We start from the raw sequence: 19,321 nt of genomic DNA on the forward strand, positions 1-19,321 counted from the left end.
ACATCAGGAGTCAGATTGATATGTGCAATCACATGGAAGCGCCTCTACGATGGGTCTATCATGCTCTACTAGACCTGCAGGTGTTTTGTGTGTGTGTGTGTGTGTGTGTGTTTTGACAAAATGAGAGCTGTGCAAAACATCTGAACAGGAACTCCCCCATACACAGCATGCCTCACATGAGATACCTGTTAGCTTTTCTTCTCAGCTGACATCATTACAATCTACGTATAATGTCTGTGCTGTTCTTGTTGTATACATTAGATTTACAGAAAGTTAATTAAGAAATACAAAATAATTATATCAAATATTTTCAGAACTCTGAATGCATTAGTGTTGTATTATGAATCATAAATGAATCCACGGAGCATCTTAAACATATCATTTTACACCTATGTATACTTTTGAAATTAAATAGTAATTTAGATTAGTCAATATGAAATGTATTCTCTCAAGACCACATGCAGATAGAGTACTGTTTGCTGGCTCTTGCTTCCGTACTGTCTCACTGCACGGGTGAACAAAGAGTCGGGGATTCAGATGATTGACAGCTCTATGAACTGCTATAGACAGGCTCTGCTTCTCTGTCTTAAAATCATAATCATGCTTATCAAGGGTTTTATTAGTATTTCAAGGCCCTTTCATTATCGTCATGAACATACAGTCAATTTTCGGTCAGAGCTTATCGTGTTATTTATGATAATGTATGATGCTGTTTTCATTTCTTGGCACCACAGATATAAAATATTTCCTGATGACTAAACGACACCACATCATTCGGTGGCAAAACAAATGACAAGAATGAACATTTTCAGGGTCTTATTTGGTAGTGTGACGATATCTTTGAATACCGTTTCATTTTGAGAGTTTGAGTGTGCTGCCTGGCTCCACTTCAACACTAGCTGTCAGTCTGGGAGATGTGATTCTTCCTCTAAACTTTACCTTAGCCTTTCAAGTGTTGTTCCCAATAGAGCTTATGCCCTATTTAAAAACCATAATAATGCAGGCTAATATTACCAGTCATTCACATCAGCTAAAAGAGATCCCTCTCAACAAAGAACTGTCAACTCCTTTGCATGTATCTGTTGCACAATAAAAGGGAAGGAAAGGAGTTGTCAGGGTAAAGAAAACTAATCTTAAGGAATCTTATATAATTTAGAATGCAGGAGAGCAGGAAACCGTATCAATAGCTGCTCAACAGATGTGGCAGTTCCACTGAAGACCAATATTGATTGTAGCATATGAGCTAGAATTTGCATGGAATTGCTTTGGTGGTTAAATAATGTGTCTTGCTTGCATAAGTAACTTGTTCAATCAACACCTTTCATATTTCCAGACCACAACTTCAAAACATATGAAAAAATTATATTTTGTTGCCACATACTGCTAATCCAGGTATCATTAGTTCTATCAATCAAAAAATGTTTTTGTTTTTTTATCCCGTGTTTTGTCATTTTTGCAGAAGAGCTTCCATTTTGTTTCTTTCTGGAGTATGGATTAGGCATGAACCACTGAGACTCTATTTATTCCAGCATAACACATAGCACTTCACCATTGACCCTTTGTACAACCACATGCCTACACCTTGTGATCAATATGACAGATGTCTTCACTCAACAGCCATGTGTTTCTCTCAGATGGTATACATTGACCCAAATGCATAATATTGTCAATATTGTCAATACTGAGTCACCCTGCAGCCCTATCCAACATATGAAATCCTGGAACATCACCATCACGCAGATGATGTTTGTTTCCCCTGAAGTTTGATTTTCACCCATGACATTCTTAGTATTGATTAGTAGATAAATCAATACTGTATTGACAAAGTAAAGCAACCTCAAAGTTATAAATTACTTTATTTGGTTGCAGAAAGGTTTGGTTGAAGATATCACTGTGCAAATACTGGCAAAACTTCATGAACATGTTTCACCTATTGCCTTTGCACAAACAGAAAATGAGTAATTCCATTGTTAAATATTTCAACATACATCTGTGAACAAATATAACCTTTGGACCGAATGATCTTCAACTTACTTATCTGACTTGACTTTTTCAACTCAGGTGAATTCTATGAGCAGCATCTGTTGACTAGTTAACCTGTAGCTCTCAATATAGTCTGCATTTACTAATAAATAAGCTAAATAAGTATTTTATACCCAACAATCATGGAGCAGATTATTAAGCACAGATATCAGAAGAGTGTTGTCAGTCCCATCAAGGGTGTATCTCAGATTTGGTACCTAGGGGTGCCCAGCCACCATGGGACTAAGGGGAGCTGGGGCTACTTATTGATGTGGGCAGATATCCCATGGTGTGCTTTTTAAAGCCAACCTTGCAATGCTTGTCTATAATGAGTTTTAAGGAGAGGATATAGACAGAGGGGCACAGGTATAGTCCAATCTAACTTGAGAACCGAGCCATACATTCAACAACAGATGCAATGGATTTTAGTAACACAAACACATCCTCTGAGATATAGGTGCTTAAAAAACATCTGCTACCTTTAAAATGCCACCTGTCAAAACAGCCATGATTGTACCCGTGTGAATAAACCTATTGTCTACATGCAACAAAGAATGAATGAATGAATGAATGAATGAATTCTATTTTCATGTCATGTCACATACTGTAGGTGACACATATAATGAAGGGAGCCACAAATGACCTAAGCATACTGATACAGATACTGACTGATGTCCTGGCCATGTCTGTGTTCACTGGTAGTTGTTTTGCAAAGTCAGGGGAACGAGGGAGTAAGGATATCAAACTCTCTCTATTTTTATCTAAATAGGAATAAAGGGCACAAATGGTAAAAAATCACAACTAAAATCCTCATTGCCCTAAAAAAATTAAAGACGCCTGAGGCAATGTTCTCACAATCAAAATGTCTTCAGAAATGTGATCTAGAAGGTTTTAAACCAGATCTTCAAAAACTTCTCAAATGAATAAATCATGTCCATGATTTCAAGGTCCCAAAAGCTTATAGAGTATGATTCTACAAAGCCAATACCATTCACAAATGGTGTTGGATGTCTGTCCAAGGAATATTATACAGCTCGTGACAGTCCTGGAAGCCATAAGAAACCTCAATGGAGTGTGTGAACAAGCTGCAGCCTTCTGGTGATGGCACTGAATCTCAGTGAAGTTGGACAATCAAAATATTTTCCTCCACCAAAGGCAACACGACGAAATGTAGGCTATTCCCTGCGCATTAGTGCCCGGATCCACGTGTGAATGCTGTACTTTGAAGTCATAAGCCACTCCAGCGTTAACTTTCACCTGCCACTGCTCCTGCCAATTCGAGACTATTGTAGGCTAAGTAATAAATTGTTCCACTCAAGGTCGGAATATTATGATGTGTGGTGGATAGCATAGGTCCTACTTGTGCCATCATCTTTTGTAAGTATGGTGCTTGAACAACTGAGAGATGGACGTTAATGCAATAACATAACAATATGCAATGCCTTTCAGCACTCACTCATTTTGAGGGTGCACACGTTTGTCATTTCACCTGCATCTGTTTCCAAATAAAGGGAGGCGGAGTCATGATTAGCCTCAACCTGTAGACCTGTGAAGAGGACAGAGGCAGTAAGGGAGGAGTAGCTATCAACATAATTACAACACAGAACAGTGAACTATCTCTAGACTAACTAAACCAGAAAGACTAAATCTATTACATTGCTGTGGTCAAATAGCCTAGTTAATACCTGGTAGATAGCTGTCTGTTTGTGTCGGTGAGTGGAAAGCGCATGTTTAATGGCATTTTGGAAGTCTCCGCGGCTTTCTTCGGGTAGAAGAGGAGACATTACGGCGCGGGTTAGCTAACGCTAGCTAGCTAACAAGGTCAGTTTGAGTTTGGGTTTCTGTCGCTGTCTTAGCATTAGCATTATAAAAAATGCCATCCTCGTCATCATCGCTAACCCGGTTCATTTACAAAATTAGCATGGGTCCTCGACCGCCGACACGGCAGGTAACCAGTTATTTGTCATCAACATACTCTCTTGTCGTTAGCCTGTTAGTTAGCCTATACACAGGGTGGCTATCACTGCTATGCCCATTCATTCTTATTTGGTTTTCGTGTTCGACATTTTAAAAGGATGGACCTAACGCTGTTACCTTATTGGGGATGTTTGCAAGAAGCAAGCTGTTGTTAGTGGGTCCAGTTCTTTTAGTTCTGCACCTATCTATGCAGCTAATATATACTGGCTAACATAGCTGTATTTATGAAGAGCTATGCAGTTGTGGGTAGCATCGTGTGGTTGATGCCCAAGCAGCAGCAGCCTGCTACTCGTTTCCGCCTAGAATAAAACAGGTGCATCTCTGCGCTAGCGATGGACAGATGCGCGATAGCACTCTTTCTAGACAATTATCGGGTTTGTTGTTTTTCATTTTGCACATTGTTTAGCTGATAATGTCCCGATAAAAGCAGAGCTAACACAGTGCGAGTTATTAAATCCTTTATCAAGGGTGAACGCTTTGTAGGTGGCCGATATCATTTACAAAGGCCTGGGCTATACCGAGTCCAGTAGAACGGGGGCAACTGAAATGGGCCCGTTAGCTATCGTTAGTTAGCTAGCTAAACACGGTGGCTAGCCAGCTGGCTACTTGGACACGACCTCATCTCGAAACATTTGATTGAGATAGAAATTTCGTAATTTTGTTGACGAAGAAAGCCATCTTTTCTACAGTCGTCAACCACAGGGTCATCATTGTTAACGTTACCTAACTTGGGCTGGGCTGGTTTATTAACTGTTCATGTTAACGTTATTTTTCCAACAGTAACGTTAGGTCCCGTAGCCTTGTTTAAACTTTGAATAGTTTATGTTGTCATTTGATCATATAGCGTATCGTAGTTAGTATAATCGTTGATAGTTGGAACCGTAAATCACGCCACAGTTTACTTGGAAGTGAGATGCATTGATTAACCGATAAGACCTTAAAACAGCTAACGTTAACATTACCAGAAAAGGTTGCCACTTGTTGGGGTGCTTTATGACACATTTGCCGAAGTGGATTACACTTGAAACTAAAGTCTTGTCTCAGGTAATGTTACAGGTAACGCCAGTACTTAAATCAGAAAAGACACGGTGGTTTCTCGACCTCCAGCTGCGATTTTTGACAGCATATATTTACTGCAAACAAGTTGATCTCCTAAGGTCATCATACCAAGGTAGACGTTCTCGCAAGGATAGGCTGTTTTGTCTATTCTCTGGATATATCCATTACTTTGTTGAGCAGTGTTTAGGGAACACAAGGGAAACATCCAATTGCAAGACAAGCTTGTCTTGTGGATATGTTTGTTATTCAGCTCATGCACTATCCAGAGGCTGCTGGATGTGGTACGTCAATTCAATTGGCCCTGAGTGCCACTGTGCATTTGAGCCCTAATTATTTTTGATGGTTTTCAAGTTTTAACTACTGTTAAACTGCAGACAGCATTGACATCATGGTAGTGAACTGGCTCGTCCCACAGTAGACCAGGCCTCAGTGTGACATGGGCAGGAAAATGGCCCACACTGAGGCCTGTGTCATTATATTGTTTACCCTTCATATAAAGAAGGGCTTGTTATAGAAACAGTGAGGTACTTCTGTTAACTGTGCAGTGTATACACAGTTGTAAGTCCCAACTGTGTTAACCCCAAAGTTAACAACACCTTCATATAACCTTTGGTTTAGCACTCGGGCCTTCAAGACTACATTTGTTTCTGTAACATTTTTGAAAAAAATAGGCGCTGTAGCTGAGCCCGATGCTGTTTGTAAAAAAAAAAAAAAAGTTTCCTAATGATAACACTGAGGCACGATGATAACAGTGACGCACAATTACCCTCTCTCAGAGCGTTGTGAAATGTTATTAAGGCAGGCTGTCATTTGCACAAAGCAGTTTGAGTGTGTTCTATTTATTCTTACTCCATTCATAGACTAATAATTGTTGTAAATGAAGCATCTGATATGAGTTTGTCCTCTTTTTAGTTCTGCCCTAGGCTTTTAAGTCTGCCAAAGGTCAGTCCTCTCAAATACGGGCAACATGGCTTCATCCAAACTCTTTTGTTATGGCATGTTTTGAATGTAGGCCTTTGTCTCAAATGACACATCCTCATTAGTGTTGAGATTTACTCCATCAAACTTATTTTATTACAGACTAGTTTAGTTTTAATTTTGTTCCGGTGTTTACGTTGATTACATGTCATCACATTGTAAAGCAACATATTAAAATGTTTCATATTTGTTAAGGAGATGTTCTTTGAAATGGATTCTGATTGACTCATACTGAGAAAATGGGAACATGATAGAATCTAGGCCTCATTGTGGAGAGCTTACTTTGATGTTCACAAATGTTTTGTTTTTTTCTTGTGTGGCAACAGCCTGAGGTGTAGTCCTCTGTCTGAATTAAATCAAGCCTATAGGCAAAACCTAGTTTTATGTTAACATGTTTGCATTTTACATTCAAATACAACAAATTGATATGGATGGATGAGTCAAGCAATACTTTTTCTCTTCCTACTCAGCCAGCACATTGTATTGAAGGCTCAGCCCTGCCAGTATGCTTGCTTGGCCTTGTGTCTCAAAGAGACTGCTTTAGAAAATGTGACTGTGCGGTGGTTGCCATCCCGAATCATCTGAGTTAGAGGAGGGCTATACAGAGGGAGGCGGGTTTATGAGAATGTTTCCCACTGAATGTCTGTTTGATTGAGATCTCAGATTAGGTGCATGTCTCAACATGGTTAATGGTTTAAGTGAGCCATCATTCAGCATTCTGTGTGTAGTTGGGTGGGGGTGGCAAAATGTCTATGAAATGGACAGATAATCAGTATATGTTTTATATAGGCCTATTCAATATTTTTGTATGGCAACTGTTTGACTGACCGTACCAATGTGCCACACGTCCAGTTCCATGCCTTATATTTAAAATATGCTACTTGATATCTCCATCCAACTTTTCAGACTATGCAGGATGGGTTACAGAAACCCTTTGGATGTGGCTTAATTGAACATTCTAGCGTACCCAGCTGGTGATCGAGTCATAACAATTCCCTTCTATGGTAGAAACACCACAATTTATTACTGCTAGCAATGGTACACATACATATAGATTTCCATATTTTGTTTATATGGTAAATACATAGATTGCTCATTGTGGTTTGAAAAACGATCACAAATGTTTCGTTTAGCATTACACTTTCAAATGTTCTCTTGTCAATCGCTAACAGTAGATGATAATATACTCACGCTCAAGACTTCCTTAGTAAACAAAAAGCCTTAACTCGAGGCATCATGGTTATGTTTTGAATGCAAAAGAATTGTGATGGCCTTTGTGAGCAGCACTGGCTAGGCTGAGCACAACTGTAGAGATTCTGACTCCCAACAAATTGTATGTTTAGTTACAGAAGCTGAATGATGTCAGCAGGTGTTATAAAAAGGAGAGAGACTGCTTAGATCCATTTGTATAGAAACTAAAGCCTCACAAGTAGCTGTCAGTTGTAGGTAAGAGAATTTGAGAGGATAAAAGAAGGATGAATATTGGTTTGTCAGACAGGCCAGAGATGATTCAAACCTGCACAATTCATGTGATGCACTCTATTGTTCTTTTTTAATTGGCTTTTCCAAAAGGTGAGGTATCTTAAGTAGTACAAGGACAGAGTGATTGATGTTTCAATATGTTTCTTGACAAATACATAACATAATCTGAACACCAGTCACCACACAATTACAGCAAAGTATGTAGTAAAAAACAGTTTTTTCAAACCCTTTTTAATCCCAAATTCTTACTGGACACTTCTAACTGAGCTCTTTGTCCAAGAAGCCTATTTCTCATAAACCTTTTCATTTTTTTTTTTAGATCACTGCAAGCTTTGTTTATTGCTTTAGCTTTCAGGTTAGTAAACATCAAACATAATAATCGTGAAGTGTAGTTCAGAAGTATTTTATTTAGACCCATTATTGACTGTACAACATCAGTCAAACTAAAAAATTAGTGTGGGGCGTGGGACTTCTTAGCATCTCTGATTCTAGTCTTTATACGTTCAACTCAACATCAGCACAGTACCAAATGAAATCAGTCTATTCAAATGTAGGACCATTTCATGAACCGTTGTGTTCCAAAGGTGTGTAAATCAAAGTCTCAGGATCAATGGAAAGTCCAGGTTAAATAAAACTTGCATAGAAAAATACAACTCATTGTTCTTTATATCATCCTCCATCCCCTCCCTCTCAAAAGCTCCCCTGCAGAGTTGTCGGTTGTAGTACTTGAAGACTTCAGTAGATATAGTTTGATAGGATCATTATATGCAAAAAAGTGTAATGACTTGCCAAAATTGTGAGCGCTCTGTTGATTTGGCCATTTGATGCAGAAAATTGCCGTAATGTTGCAAAACTGCAAGTTCTCCAAACATTGCAGGGATTGGTTGAATTTGCATTAATTACTGTGATTGCAAAATTGCACGTTCCTGGAGGGACTGTCTTTGTATGAATTTGACCCATTACATTGTGTAAACCGAAAGCTTGACCAGTAAATGACATGTATTTTATCTAAGTTTGCAGAAGTCCCTCCTCCTTCATCAGTCTTTGGAGCAGATGAAAGGAGGCAACAAATGGAAGTGTTTTAGAGTATAAGCTGACGTCACAGCCTGGTGCTGGCCGGGCATTAGAATTCCAGGCGATTGGCCGACCCTGCTCTGCCCGTCTCTCAGTGCTACAGGATTGGGGTTGGCTGGGTCAGCACAATGGAGACTCTAATTCCAACCCCCAGGGCACCTAATTAAAACTTACAACCAAGACAAACGACCTTTGACACTCATGCATCTCATGAGAGTCACTATACTGAAATCCCCATGACAGGGAAGTGAAGATTAGTGGGAGATCAACTTGTCCTTTTAAATAGTGTTTATTGCTTTGAAAATATTTGGATATCTCCAATCAGTTTCTGACTCATTGGCTAACTTTGGCCATCTGTAATTTTTCAAATATTATATTTGGAATGGGCTAGGCCTATGTTTGAGCAGCTGGCATATGACTGGAGTTTTTGACTCATCAAATTAGCTGAGGCTTCTGCAGAAACAAAACAGTTTACAGTTGTAGGCCAGTGGTTTTTCAGTCCTGTTACTGCTGGTTTTCCTGGTCTTACCAGGTGGTTAATTGCATCCACTTGGCATCACAGATGTAAATCAGTCCCTGTTTAGATGGCTACAGTGAAAACCTGCAGGGCTCTGGGTCCAGGGTGACCAGGATGGAAGGCCACTGTTGTAGAGCTTTTCATGTAGACAATAAGCTGATTTTTTCATGTAGACAATAAGCTGATTTTAAGTTAACCCAATAAAATGTCAGGTTGTGCCAATGGCAAAATATAGCCTAGGCTAAGTGGAGTAGATCTACTTGATTCTCACAGTATAGGCTGAAATTGTTTGTTTTGGCACATACTTTTTTTCAACCAGTCCCTTTTTATGTTGGCAGTGATGTATTCATCGGTCTCATCAAACACTGCTTCAGAAATTGTAATGTAATGACATGTTGCAATTATTAAATTGAATGGTATCAACTTTCTTGTGTCAGTAATACCTAATATTGTTCCTTTTTAAATGTTTCTCACTTGATGCAAAATCATATTATCATGTTGGTTTTTCTTTTTTTTTGTCTTGCATAGCTGACTGATATGGCTGTCTAACAAACTGCCGAAGATCTCTTCATGGATCACAGAGGACAACAAAGAAAGAACACTGTATTTCTTAGCACACCCTGTAATCATAGAATCTGACCCACAAGCATTCCATCAAATTGACTTCAGTGCATGTGGCCTCTTCAGTTGTTCGTTGACATCTATTGGGGAGCACAAAGGCCTATCACTATGCACTATAAATGGAGAGACACGAGCTGTGGGGACGCCGGGAGGAGCAGGCTTCTTCCGGGCAGGACTATCCCACTGGTAATGGGGCTTCTGGTGGCCCTGGCCCAGGGCACTGTGCCGGCAGGACAGCAGGAGACCCTGGTAAAGATGATGTCTGTGGAACTGGAGGCTTCCATGCAGTCCTCTATGCTCTCTGAGCTTCAGGCGGCAGCGTCTGCAGTTAGCGAGGGACCGCCTGCAGCTATCCCAGATTCCTCTGCAGCGTCAGGGGGAGTGCACACTGGCATCCCTGACTCCACGGCAATCGTGGGCCAGGTGTTTCAGTTGAGGGTTCCGCCAGGACCTGCCAATGGAAGCTGTAATGTCCATGTAAGTACTCTGAAAATTTGGTATAACAGGAAAATGTCAGCATAGAGGTAAATATAAAATGGTATTTTTTTATGTAGCAAATATTTGGAATGTAATATTGAGGCCTTCATAACCTAATCTTTATTGTTTTGTGTTGTCAGTTAAACAAATTGCAAATGTTTTCCATCAGTCTGTGCAAAATTATGTACACAAGGTTTCATATTATAAAAAATACATCACTAAATTACAAAGTACATTATCAAATTCGGAGATAAATAATTTCCTTACTCTTTACTGTACATGACAAGCATTTTGGTTCCCCCATAACCTGGAAATCTGAATGTTGATTGGATAGGTTCCAAAAGCTCAACTTTAATGTTGTTCCAACATTTAGCACAACAGTTATGTATGGAACTGAATTGGAACTGAACTGAAAGATATCTTGGCCTTGGCTATTCTACATTCCTGTATTCTATACATAATAGGGGTATAGGTGAACTACATCCACAGTATAGGTGATATAATAGTTGAACTTGCATAACAATATAATGAGACTGTGCTATTGAATAAATCTAAGACAACTGTGAGATTTGTGTGTTTAGTGTGGGGTTTAGTGTGTTTATTACAAGCCTATAGAATTTAATTATTTCATGTTATATAATGTTCAGCATTGCACCATCTCTCTCGCAACATCTCTGTATCCATAATCCTTTATGACAATCGGCCTGATCACTATATTGTGCTTGCTCCCAGTCAATAGGAATGACAGAAGTAGGAGTTTACCTTACTTAGAGCTGCCATTTTTCAAAATCTCTTTTGAATTTGGAACTGTCATTTCCACAGAACAGAAATTGGCCTTCAGTATGTGGATAGCGAATGAAGGAAACAAAACATGTTCAGGTAGCACTGAAGATCTATGCAGTAGGCTTAACTTTGTATACCTATTCACTCAACCACTTGATTCTTTTTGTGTGATTGCTGAGTCAGTAATCACAGGTATAATCTTCTCGCTCTTTATTATTAATCCGTACACTTTTTTTTTATCTCCAAACTCCGTTCAAACATTAAAATGTTCAGCTTGTTTAGGACATAGGCGCTTGTATTCAACTTTTTGATATCTTTTCTACTTTTTTCCACTTTTTTTATAATGGGAGTCAATGGACGGAATGTTAAAATCTGTACTTTTTGAACTCTAACTACTCTTTCATACTTTTAGCTAGAAACTTCATTCAAACTTCAAACTGTTCAGCTTGTTTAGGACATTACAGCTTGTATTCAACTTTTTGATATCTTTTATACTTTTTGAACTATTCAACTTTTTAGTACCTGTTTTTACAATGTAAGTCTATGGGAGGACTGTTCAAACCATGCCGTTTGAACTCTAACTACTCTTTAAGCTAGACACTCCACTTTTAGTGCTTTATTACTCCTATTCAACTATTATTTTTGATACCTTTTGTACTTTTTGAGTAGTCACAGTTTAAGTTTTATACTTGTTTCAACCTTTATAATGGGATCCTATGGAGCCAGCCTAGAGTGCGTGATGTCATAACGCACTCTAGCAGACTTTACAGGCTGTGCTTTTAACTAAATGCACCACTTTAATACTACATACACATATCATACATCAAACCCTTCAGCTACTTCTGCTCTCACTCACAATGTCAATATATAAGTAATACGATGTATAGTATTTGAGATTTGTTCGACACTAGTGTTCCACTCTTTTTCACACTAGTTTCTGCTGCTCTGCTGCTCTTAAACATGTCTTTTACATATTTTCATACCTTTTTTCTTCTTAGTATTAATATATTTTAGTACATTTCTAACATTAATACTTGTCACTTTCTTACTTTCTGTTTTTTTCTACTGAATATATACCTACTCTTCATACTATTCATACTTCTTGTACCTTTCATCTTTTATATATAATAATATATAAGCCTTCCTACTCTTCATACTACTAGTACCTTCCAGCTTTTCTCTCACTCACGTTGTTGGACACACACACACGCTTCTCATTTTTTCACTCTTCTCCATTTTAACGTGTCTTTTACATATTTGCTTACCCTTTTCTTCTCACAATTTTTTACATTTTAGTGCATTTCTAACATTATTACTTATCACTGGGACACTCATTACAGCTCCTTCACAGAAGTGTTTTAAACTGCCACATTTCCCACAGTTTTAACATTACATTCACATATTATACTTTGCGTCAGCCGCTTCAGTTTGAAAAGACGATCCACGGTCAGTTATGTTCAGAAACACACACACACACGGTCACGCCCACACACACACGTGCCTACACACACCACATATGCTAGGTATTTGTTATTATGGGCTGTCAAAAGCAACAGTTTGCACTCCCAGCAATCACACACATTTTCTCCAGAAAATGCACCTTTCTAGTTTTTAAATGTTATTCTTTCTTTTCCTCCTTGTGGACCAGAGTGGCCACATGGGCCAAAGTTAGTTAAGATTAGTAATTTTTCTGTCACCATAGAAATACATAATGCATTGTATTTGTGCCCTCAGTTTTTATCACTGTGTCACTGCTGATTGAAGCTGACTGTGGTGCAATTTGTTCCAGCCAGACTTATGAATGAGATGAGATTATTATTGGTCCATAGTGTGATGCGGAATGATATCCTGTCATATAGTAATAACTCAAAATGAAGGGTGATGACTCAGATAGTTGTTATTATGAATAGGAGCTCACTCTGGCTTCCTGTTCATATTTGACAAGATTTGATAAACTGTATGGAATTGCAGAAATGAATTCTAAGGAAAGCATTTGGGCTGCTTGTACTCTACATATATTTGAAAGTTTCATATGCCCCTTTTTTCTGTGTTTGCCTAAATGCTGTCTCGCTGGCAAAAATTCTTCATCAAAACATTTCTGAGGTTTTGCCTTTTCATAACTGCTTATATCTCAAAAGTGTGCTTTGTTTTTCCTCTTGTAGCTCACAGAGATGGGAAAGGAGACCTTACCCTCCTGGTTACATTGGGACCGAGAAGGCTGCATTCTCAGAGGCCTGGCTCTGGAGCAGGACAAAGGTGTGCATCATATCTTGGCATCTGGAGAAGACATAAAAGGCAAGACTGGCAGTCAAGTCTCCCCCAGCACTGTCTTCTCTATAGAGGTGTACCCGGAAGAGCGGGCAGACACTGAACCAGCCCTGCTCGCTCTCCAGTCTGATATTGGCGGCCTCCAACCCTTCACTTGTGGCACAGAGGAGCCTGTCACTGTCCTCACTATCATCCTGGATGCTGACCTGACAAAGATGGTTGCTGAACAGAGGGTCAACCTACTGGGCATTATGCGAAAGTTCTCACATGTTCCCCTGGAGCACATGCGGGTGGTCCCTGTTGTCAACAACCGTTTGTTTGACATGTCTGCCTTCATGGCTGGACCTGGGAATGCCAAGAAGGTAGTGGAGAATGGGGCTCTGCTGTCATGGAAACTTGGTTGTGCCCTTGACCAGAGCAATATCCCTGACATCAGCAGTGTCCAATCCCCAGCAAAGGATGGGACCATGTCAGCCAGGCTGGGGTACCCAGTGGTCGGCTGGCACATTGTCAACAAAAAGCCCCATGGGGTGAAACGGGTCAGAAGGCAGTTATACAATACTCCTACTCCAGTGCCCTCCTTGCTCCCTCCCACCACTCACCCTGAGCCCCCTGTGCGTGTTGTTCCCACCCCAACATCTCCCTCTATTGCCCCAGCAACAGACAACTCTGCTCCCCCTGTCCGGGGCCCTTTGCCTCTGCCAGTGAAGCCCACTATCAGGGTCAGAGATCAGATAGCCCACACACCTGTGTTGGGGCCTCCCCAACCCACCAGAGTACTAGGAACCACGAGCACCATCCCTATCCAACCTACCATGACCCGGCCTACATTTGTGGAGGCCACTGCTTTGCCAACACCACCAAGCACCACCAAAAGGCCCAAGACGTCTGCCACAAAGAAACCCAAGAAACCCAAAACCTCTACCCCAGCTCCCCGGGAACCTAAGACCACCACAGCAAAACCACCCCGACGCACCACCACTCTGTCTATGGCTCCAGACTTGAATCAAAACCCAGAGATCCGCAACCCCATTGATGAGGTGAATGCATGGGTTGGCACCTACTTTGAGGTTAAGATTCCTCCTGATACATTCTTTGACAGAGAGGATGGTACTACTGACAAGCTGCGTCTGACTTTGAAGCGAACCCCCAAAGAAGCGGTGAGTGAAACCTCTTGGATTCAGTTCAACAGCACAATCCAGCTCTTGTATGGTCTTCCAGAGGAGCAGCATGAGGGCAAACATGAGTACTTCATGCTGGCCACTGATAAGGGTGGCAGAAGCATCATGGATGCATTTGAGGTTCGTGTCAACCGTTGGTCAACTAATGACAAACCCTCAGTTGTGTTTGCTGCCCGTTTCCATGGTGATCCCAAAACTCTGACCAATGATGTCCAGAAGAAGATAGTTTTGGCCAAAAAATTGGCCTATGCCCTCGGTGATCGCAACAGCAGCACAGTGACCCTGAGAAGCATCACCAAGGGCTCCATTGTGGTGGAATGGACCAATAACAGTCTCCAGCAGAGTCCCTGTCCAAAGGACCAGATCACCGTTCTTAGCAACAGGATCTCTGATCCCCAAGGCACACCCAAACTGGCCTTCACCAAAGCCATGGAGCCTGAGTTCAAACCCATTAACATCTCCATTCGTGGCACCAACAAATGTCAGAGCTACACCTTTGTCCCACCAGGTGAAGTGCCAATGCCTGTTCTCCCTACAGCTACACCTTCACCAGGCACAGGACGTAGGAGCAGTGACGATGTCTACTTACACACTGTCATCCCAGCTGTGGTGGTGGCAGCCCTGCTGCTGATAGCAGGGGTCATTGCTATGGTCTGCTACCGTAAGAAGCGCAAGGGTAAGATGACCATTGAGGAGCAGGCCACTTTCATCAAGAAAGGTGTCCCTATTATCTTTGCTGATGAGTTGGATGACTCCAAGTCCCCCCCATCCTCCAGTATTCCTCTTATCCTTCAGGAGGAAAAGCCCCCACTGCCTCCTCCAGAGTACCCCAACATGGCTGGCCCCCACAGTACCCTGCTCAACCAGGATCTGCTGGAGGAGTATTCCATCTATCAAGATGAGGATCCTAATGCCCCTCCTTACCAGCCCCCACCACCATTCACTGTCCCCATAGAGGGCAAAGGCTCTCGCCCCAAGAACATGACCTCATACAGGTCGCCACCCCCCTATGTGCCTCCCTAACGCTCACTGGAGCTTTCAGTTTGGGAAGCAGGTGCAATGTAGGGATGCTTGTTTGTACGAAAACTACTACAGGAGTAATTTTACATGTGTTCAATGAAAAGGCTTTGACTTTGTAGAGGAGCAGGCAACCATACCCATATATTTGACCATCATGGATAAGATACTGTATCAGACAATTCTACTACTGGCACAGGGCAACTGGATGGGACAGTTTGTAATTCCAGCACTCTTTCTTTTGTCGTCCTTCAGATCTGCTTTCGACTTCTTGCATAATCTTTTTTTTATCTGTTTTTTGCCAAGAAGAGTCAATTTTATCTTCAATGATGTACTGTTTCTATTGTATAGAAAATAATAAAGAAGCAGAAAAGACTGCAGCCCACAGGGCCTTGGAGCAAATGTCACCATGACAACAGACTTGAGGCTCTCCCTCACAATGTTAATCTTTATACGAGTTCAATATCACTCTTATCTGTCTTTGGGCCAGGTTTACTAAGATTTTGCACCGTTATTTCTAGAGGGGAATGAAATACATAAAAGCCAAACTGAAAGCATGAAACTGTTTTTATTTACACACAAACTTAAGTTTGTTTCTTAGTCTTTGATCTTTCCCTGTTCTCTTCTTTGCTTTGCTCCCTCTTGACAATAACATGTGCAAACCTTGCACTTATGCAAATTCTTGCTAAACCTCGCACTATATGTCTTGCGGAAATGAACATTGTAACTGGTAGTCCAATAAGGAGGATGATTTCTTTTTGTTTCCTTTAACTCACCACATGATGGAGATTTCCTCTGTTACTTGATCAAAAAGGACAACATTACACTGATCATGCCTGTTGTAGATGTAGCCTAATTAAGTTACAAAACAAATAATGACTTTTTTTTTTAATGTGTGTGCCACTGATCCTGCCTGTGAGATGAGATGATTGGTTTTGGTGTTGCCAAGGTGATGTCTGTGGTCAAGACAAACATTGTGGGGTTACTACCACAATATTGAAGGGGCCAATGGGATGCTGTGGATCACAGCAGGGAGGGAATTGGTGACGTAAACAATAAGGTGGATCCACTGTCTTACATTCAATTGGTTTTGTTGGTATGAGGGGTGGGGGGGGGGGGCATACAGTACTGTATTATCACTGCTCTGCCTCTAGCTGCTGCACTGTATGTTTAGTGTGCTGCCTGTTATCAGTTCAGATGAGGCATGGGGACAAGAGTATGTACATAATGGTGTGCCTGTGAAATTAAAGAACTCCATAACGTTAGTGTTTTATCGGTAGAGTTAGTTGGGGAAGGGAGGGGCAGGGGGGAAATAATTTTATTTTTTAATTGTCTGTCTAGATTTATGATCACACAATCATAAAAAACGACTTTATAGGTTGTGGGGGTACAAAAAAGTTTACTTGCCCATCACTGAAAATAATGCATTATGTTAAGAAAATGATGGGGTAAGAAGAAACCACAACAATGTACGTGAATTATGTACATTTCATATCTGATATCACCATAAGAAAAAAATGGTTAAAAATCTAATGTTTTTACTGAGTTTTTGATACAGTCTTAAATTGTTTTATGAAAATATATTAATAAAGATGTACTACTATTTGTAAAGCCTCAAAGACCCTGTATATTCCCTTTTATTTTAAAAATGATTCAGCCGGGATTTACAGGATTGAGCTGGATTAAAGTTGATCATTTTATGTTTTCATTATTGATCCAAATCTTATTGGCTCTGTGGGTGATATATGTCAAAGAGCTGGTAAACTCACCATGCAATGTATCCAATATGCATTGAGATCATATATTGCATGTTATATTAAAAGAAATACTTGATTGGAGGGGTAAAATCAAGATGGCCTTGCAGGGTTTTAAACTGGGCATCTCTTGACACATTGGTTTTAGAAGAGAAACCAAACGCTATGACCCCACTGATATCTATTCTGCCCTCTTTATAAAGTGACAATGATCTTTGTCTGTTTTAAGTGCCCATATGAGTCCATACATTAAGGTTAAGATTAATGAACATGGGCCAGTGCTGAATTTGTTTGTAAGTTTGTAAGTATCCTACACAATTTTGTGTACTTCCCCTTATTATTTAGTATTTCATGATACACAAACATGTGAATCCAGATTATAAGAAGGGGCCTATAGCATTATTGTAGCCTTGTTTTATTATGTCACATGCTTGACAGCATAGAACCAGCCTCCAATCAGGTCTATGGGTCTGCAAAAATACACAGCAAGCAAACCCCAGTGAGCCATATCAGTGTGATATTTTAAGAGAAGTGCTCCCTCTTTCTGGCATTTAGGTGGGCAGTTTCTCATATAAGGCTCTTTGTTTCTACCTCTCTTGAAGATGTATCTATCTATAACTATGAGTAATATCTGCTGAAGGATTCCTTTATTATACAACTTGTGTTATGATGGTGTATTCAGGAGAGGTCAAAACCAATTCTATTAGCAGTTGGTGACGCGTTGCAGACCCATCAGAATGTTTTGTACTGATATTTGTACTGAAAATGTCTGTTTGTCAAGGAAGCAACAAACAGACATTTTCAGTACAAATAACAATACAAAACATTCTGATTTGTTGTCAACATAATACTAGAATAAAATCCTTCAACTGCCACGTCCACAGAAAGCTTCTGGGATGTTGGTGGGATTTGTGTCATAATTTTAGCCATGAAGCACACTTTTGGTGGGTAGCACAGTATCCTTCTTGCTGCCATCCACAGTTGCTTTAGGAATTTGTCCAATTTTATCCGTGACTGAATATTCTTCCTTTTGCATCTTTAGACAACTGCAACATTACTGATGATGTTTGCATTCTCGAGCCAATGACTTCTAGCAAAGAGAGAGGGAGGTCTGTTGTATCTTTTCATTCCCATAACCTCTTTATAGACTCTGCATTACAGTCATTCAGTGTACTAGCTATAGTGGCTACAGGTTTTAGGTAGACTATGAAGAACCGTAAATGCCCACATGCATAAATCCCCAACAAGAAAGACCTAATTTTGCTTTATTGTCAGTGCTGTAATTATGTTATCTGCCCTGGCCTGTCATTTGCTCTGTCTTGCCAGACTTGGTTATGATAACACATGATTGGTAATTATCAGGTATATTGCAAAATGAATGTAATTATATGTAATCATCATCTGTTTTATCAGTTAGCCACGAACAATCTCACTGAGGGTGACCGACTCATTTACAAGAGATATTAGTACCAGAAGCCCTGTTTCCCAGAAATAGTATATGTGCAATCAAAGTTGATAAAAATACACATTTCAATGGGGATACTCCATAACAAAAAGTCACTTTGACAAGGCATGCCTGATTATAGACCTTCATTAGTAACTTATGTATGTAGGGATATGTTTTTATTAATGGTCTCCATGAGGGATCACTTCCTGGATTCTATAATAGCAGCTGAGTAGTTTGACTCTACAAATGGAGCCTTACAGTAAGAGCAGCCAATATTAGGTAATGAGGTTGTATCAAAACTTTGAGATGAGGTTTTCTTATGCCCCGCCACCTCCCACTCACCAACCTCCTCTTGCACTCATTAATAATGTATTGGGAATGAAAGTTAATGTATGTGATGAAATATGTATGAATTTTATGAGAACCTATGCAGAACTGACCTTTCAGTTGTTGACGTGTCTGATGCAGTGCACTTGCAAACCCTCTTCTGTTGTGGAAGCTTTGCAGCTCTGCATGAAAAAACCCCTACCTCTGCTCACCATGGCACACTGCTTATCACCACTTTTAACATGTGAAATAAGAGTATCTATAGATATCTATAATAATACTTTGCTACAGAAACAGTAGGAATTGCTACATATGCAGATTGTCTGAAAAATGTACA

General features: G+C 40.2%; 1 protein-coding gene across 5 annotated transcripts; it reads left to right on the forward strand.

Annotated features, from left to right (window-relative positions):
- Positions 1 to 3,598: 3,598 nt before the first annotated feature.
- Positions 3,599 to 16,549, forward strand: LOC139643330 (dystroglycan 1-like). Of its 5 annotated transcripts, none has more exons than XM_071518452.1 (3): positions 3,599 to 3,843; positions 9,638 to 10,207; positions 13,153 to 16,549. In XM_071518452.1, the coding sequence occupies exons 2-3, from the start codon at positions 9,782 to 9,784 to the stop codon at positions 15,460 to 15,462; spliced, it is 2,736 nt and encodes a 911-aa protein (XP_071374553.1). In that variant the 5' UTR covers positions 3,599 to 3,843; positions 9,638 to 9,781; the 3' UTR covers positions 15,463 to 16,549. The 5 variants fall into 5 exon arrangements, with proteins under 5 accessions (XP_071374553.1, XP_071374554.1, XP_071374556.1 ...); XM_071518453.1 differs by having other exon boundaries at positions 3,606 to 3,734; XM_071518455.1 differs by lacking the exon at positions 3,599 to 3,843 and adding an exon at positions 3,905 to 3,970.
- The last annotated feature ends 2,772 nt before the right edge of the window (positions 16,550 to 19,321 follow it).

Source organism: Centroberyx affinis, unplaced genomic scaffold (genome assembly GCF_046629955.1).
Source record: "Centroberyx affinis isolate AG114_WGS23_722 - 3 ecotype Tasmania unplaced genomic scaffold, CSIRO-AGI_Caff_v1 ptg000582l_1, whole genome shotgun sequence".
Classification (NCBI taxonomy): Eukaryota; Metazoa; Chordata; class Actinopteri; order Beryciformes; family Berycidae; genus Centroberyx; species Centroberyx affinis.

What these genes read in the sequence shown, in the direction of transcription:
- LOC139643330 (XM_071518452.1), top strand. Translation starts at nt 9,782, where the DNA reads ATGTGGCCTCTTCAGTTGTTCGTTGACATCTATTGGGGAGCACAAAGG. An exon ending in ATGGAAGCTGTAATGTCCAT is followed by an intron (nt 10,208 to 13,152) that starts GTAAGTACTCTG and finishes TTCCTCTTGTAG; the next exon opens with CTCACAGAGATGGGAAAGGA.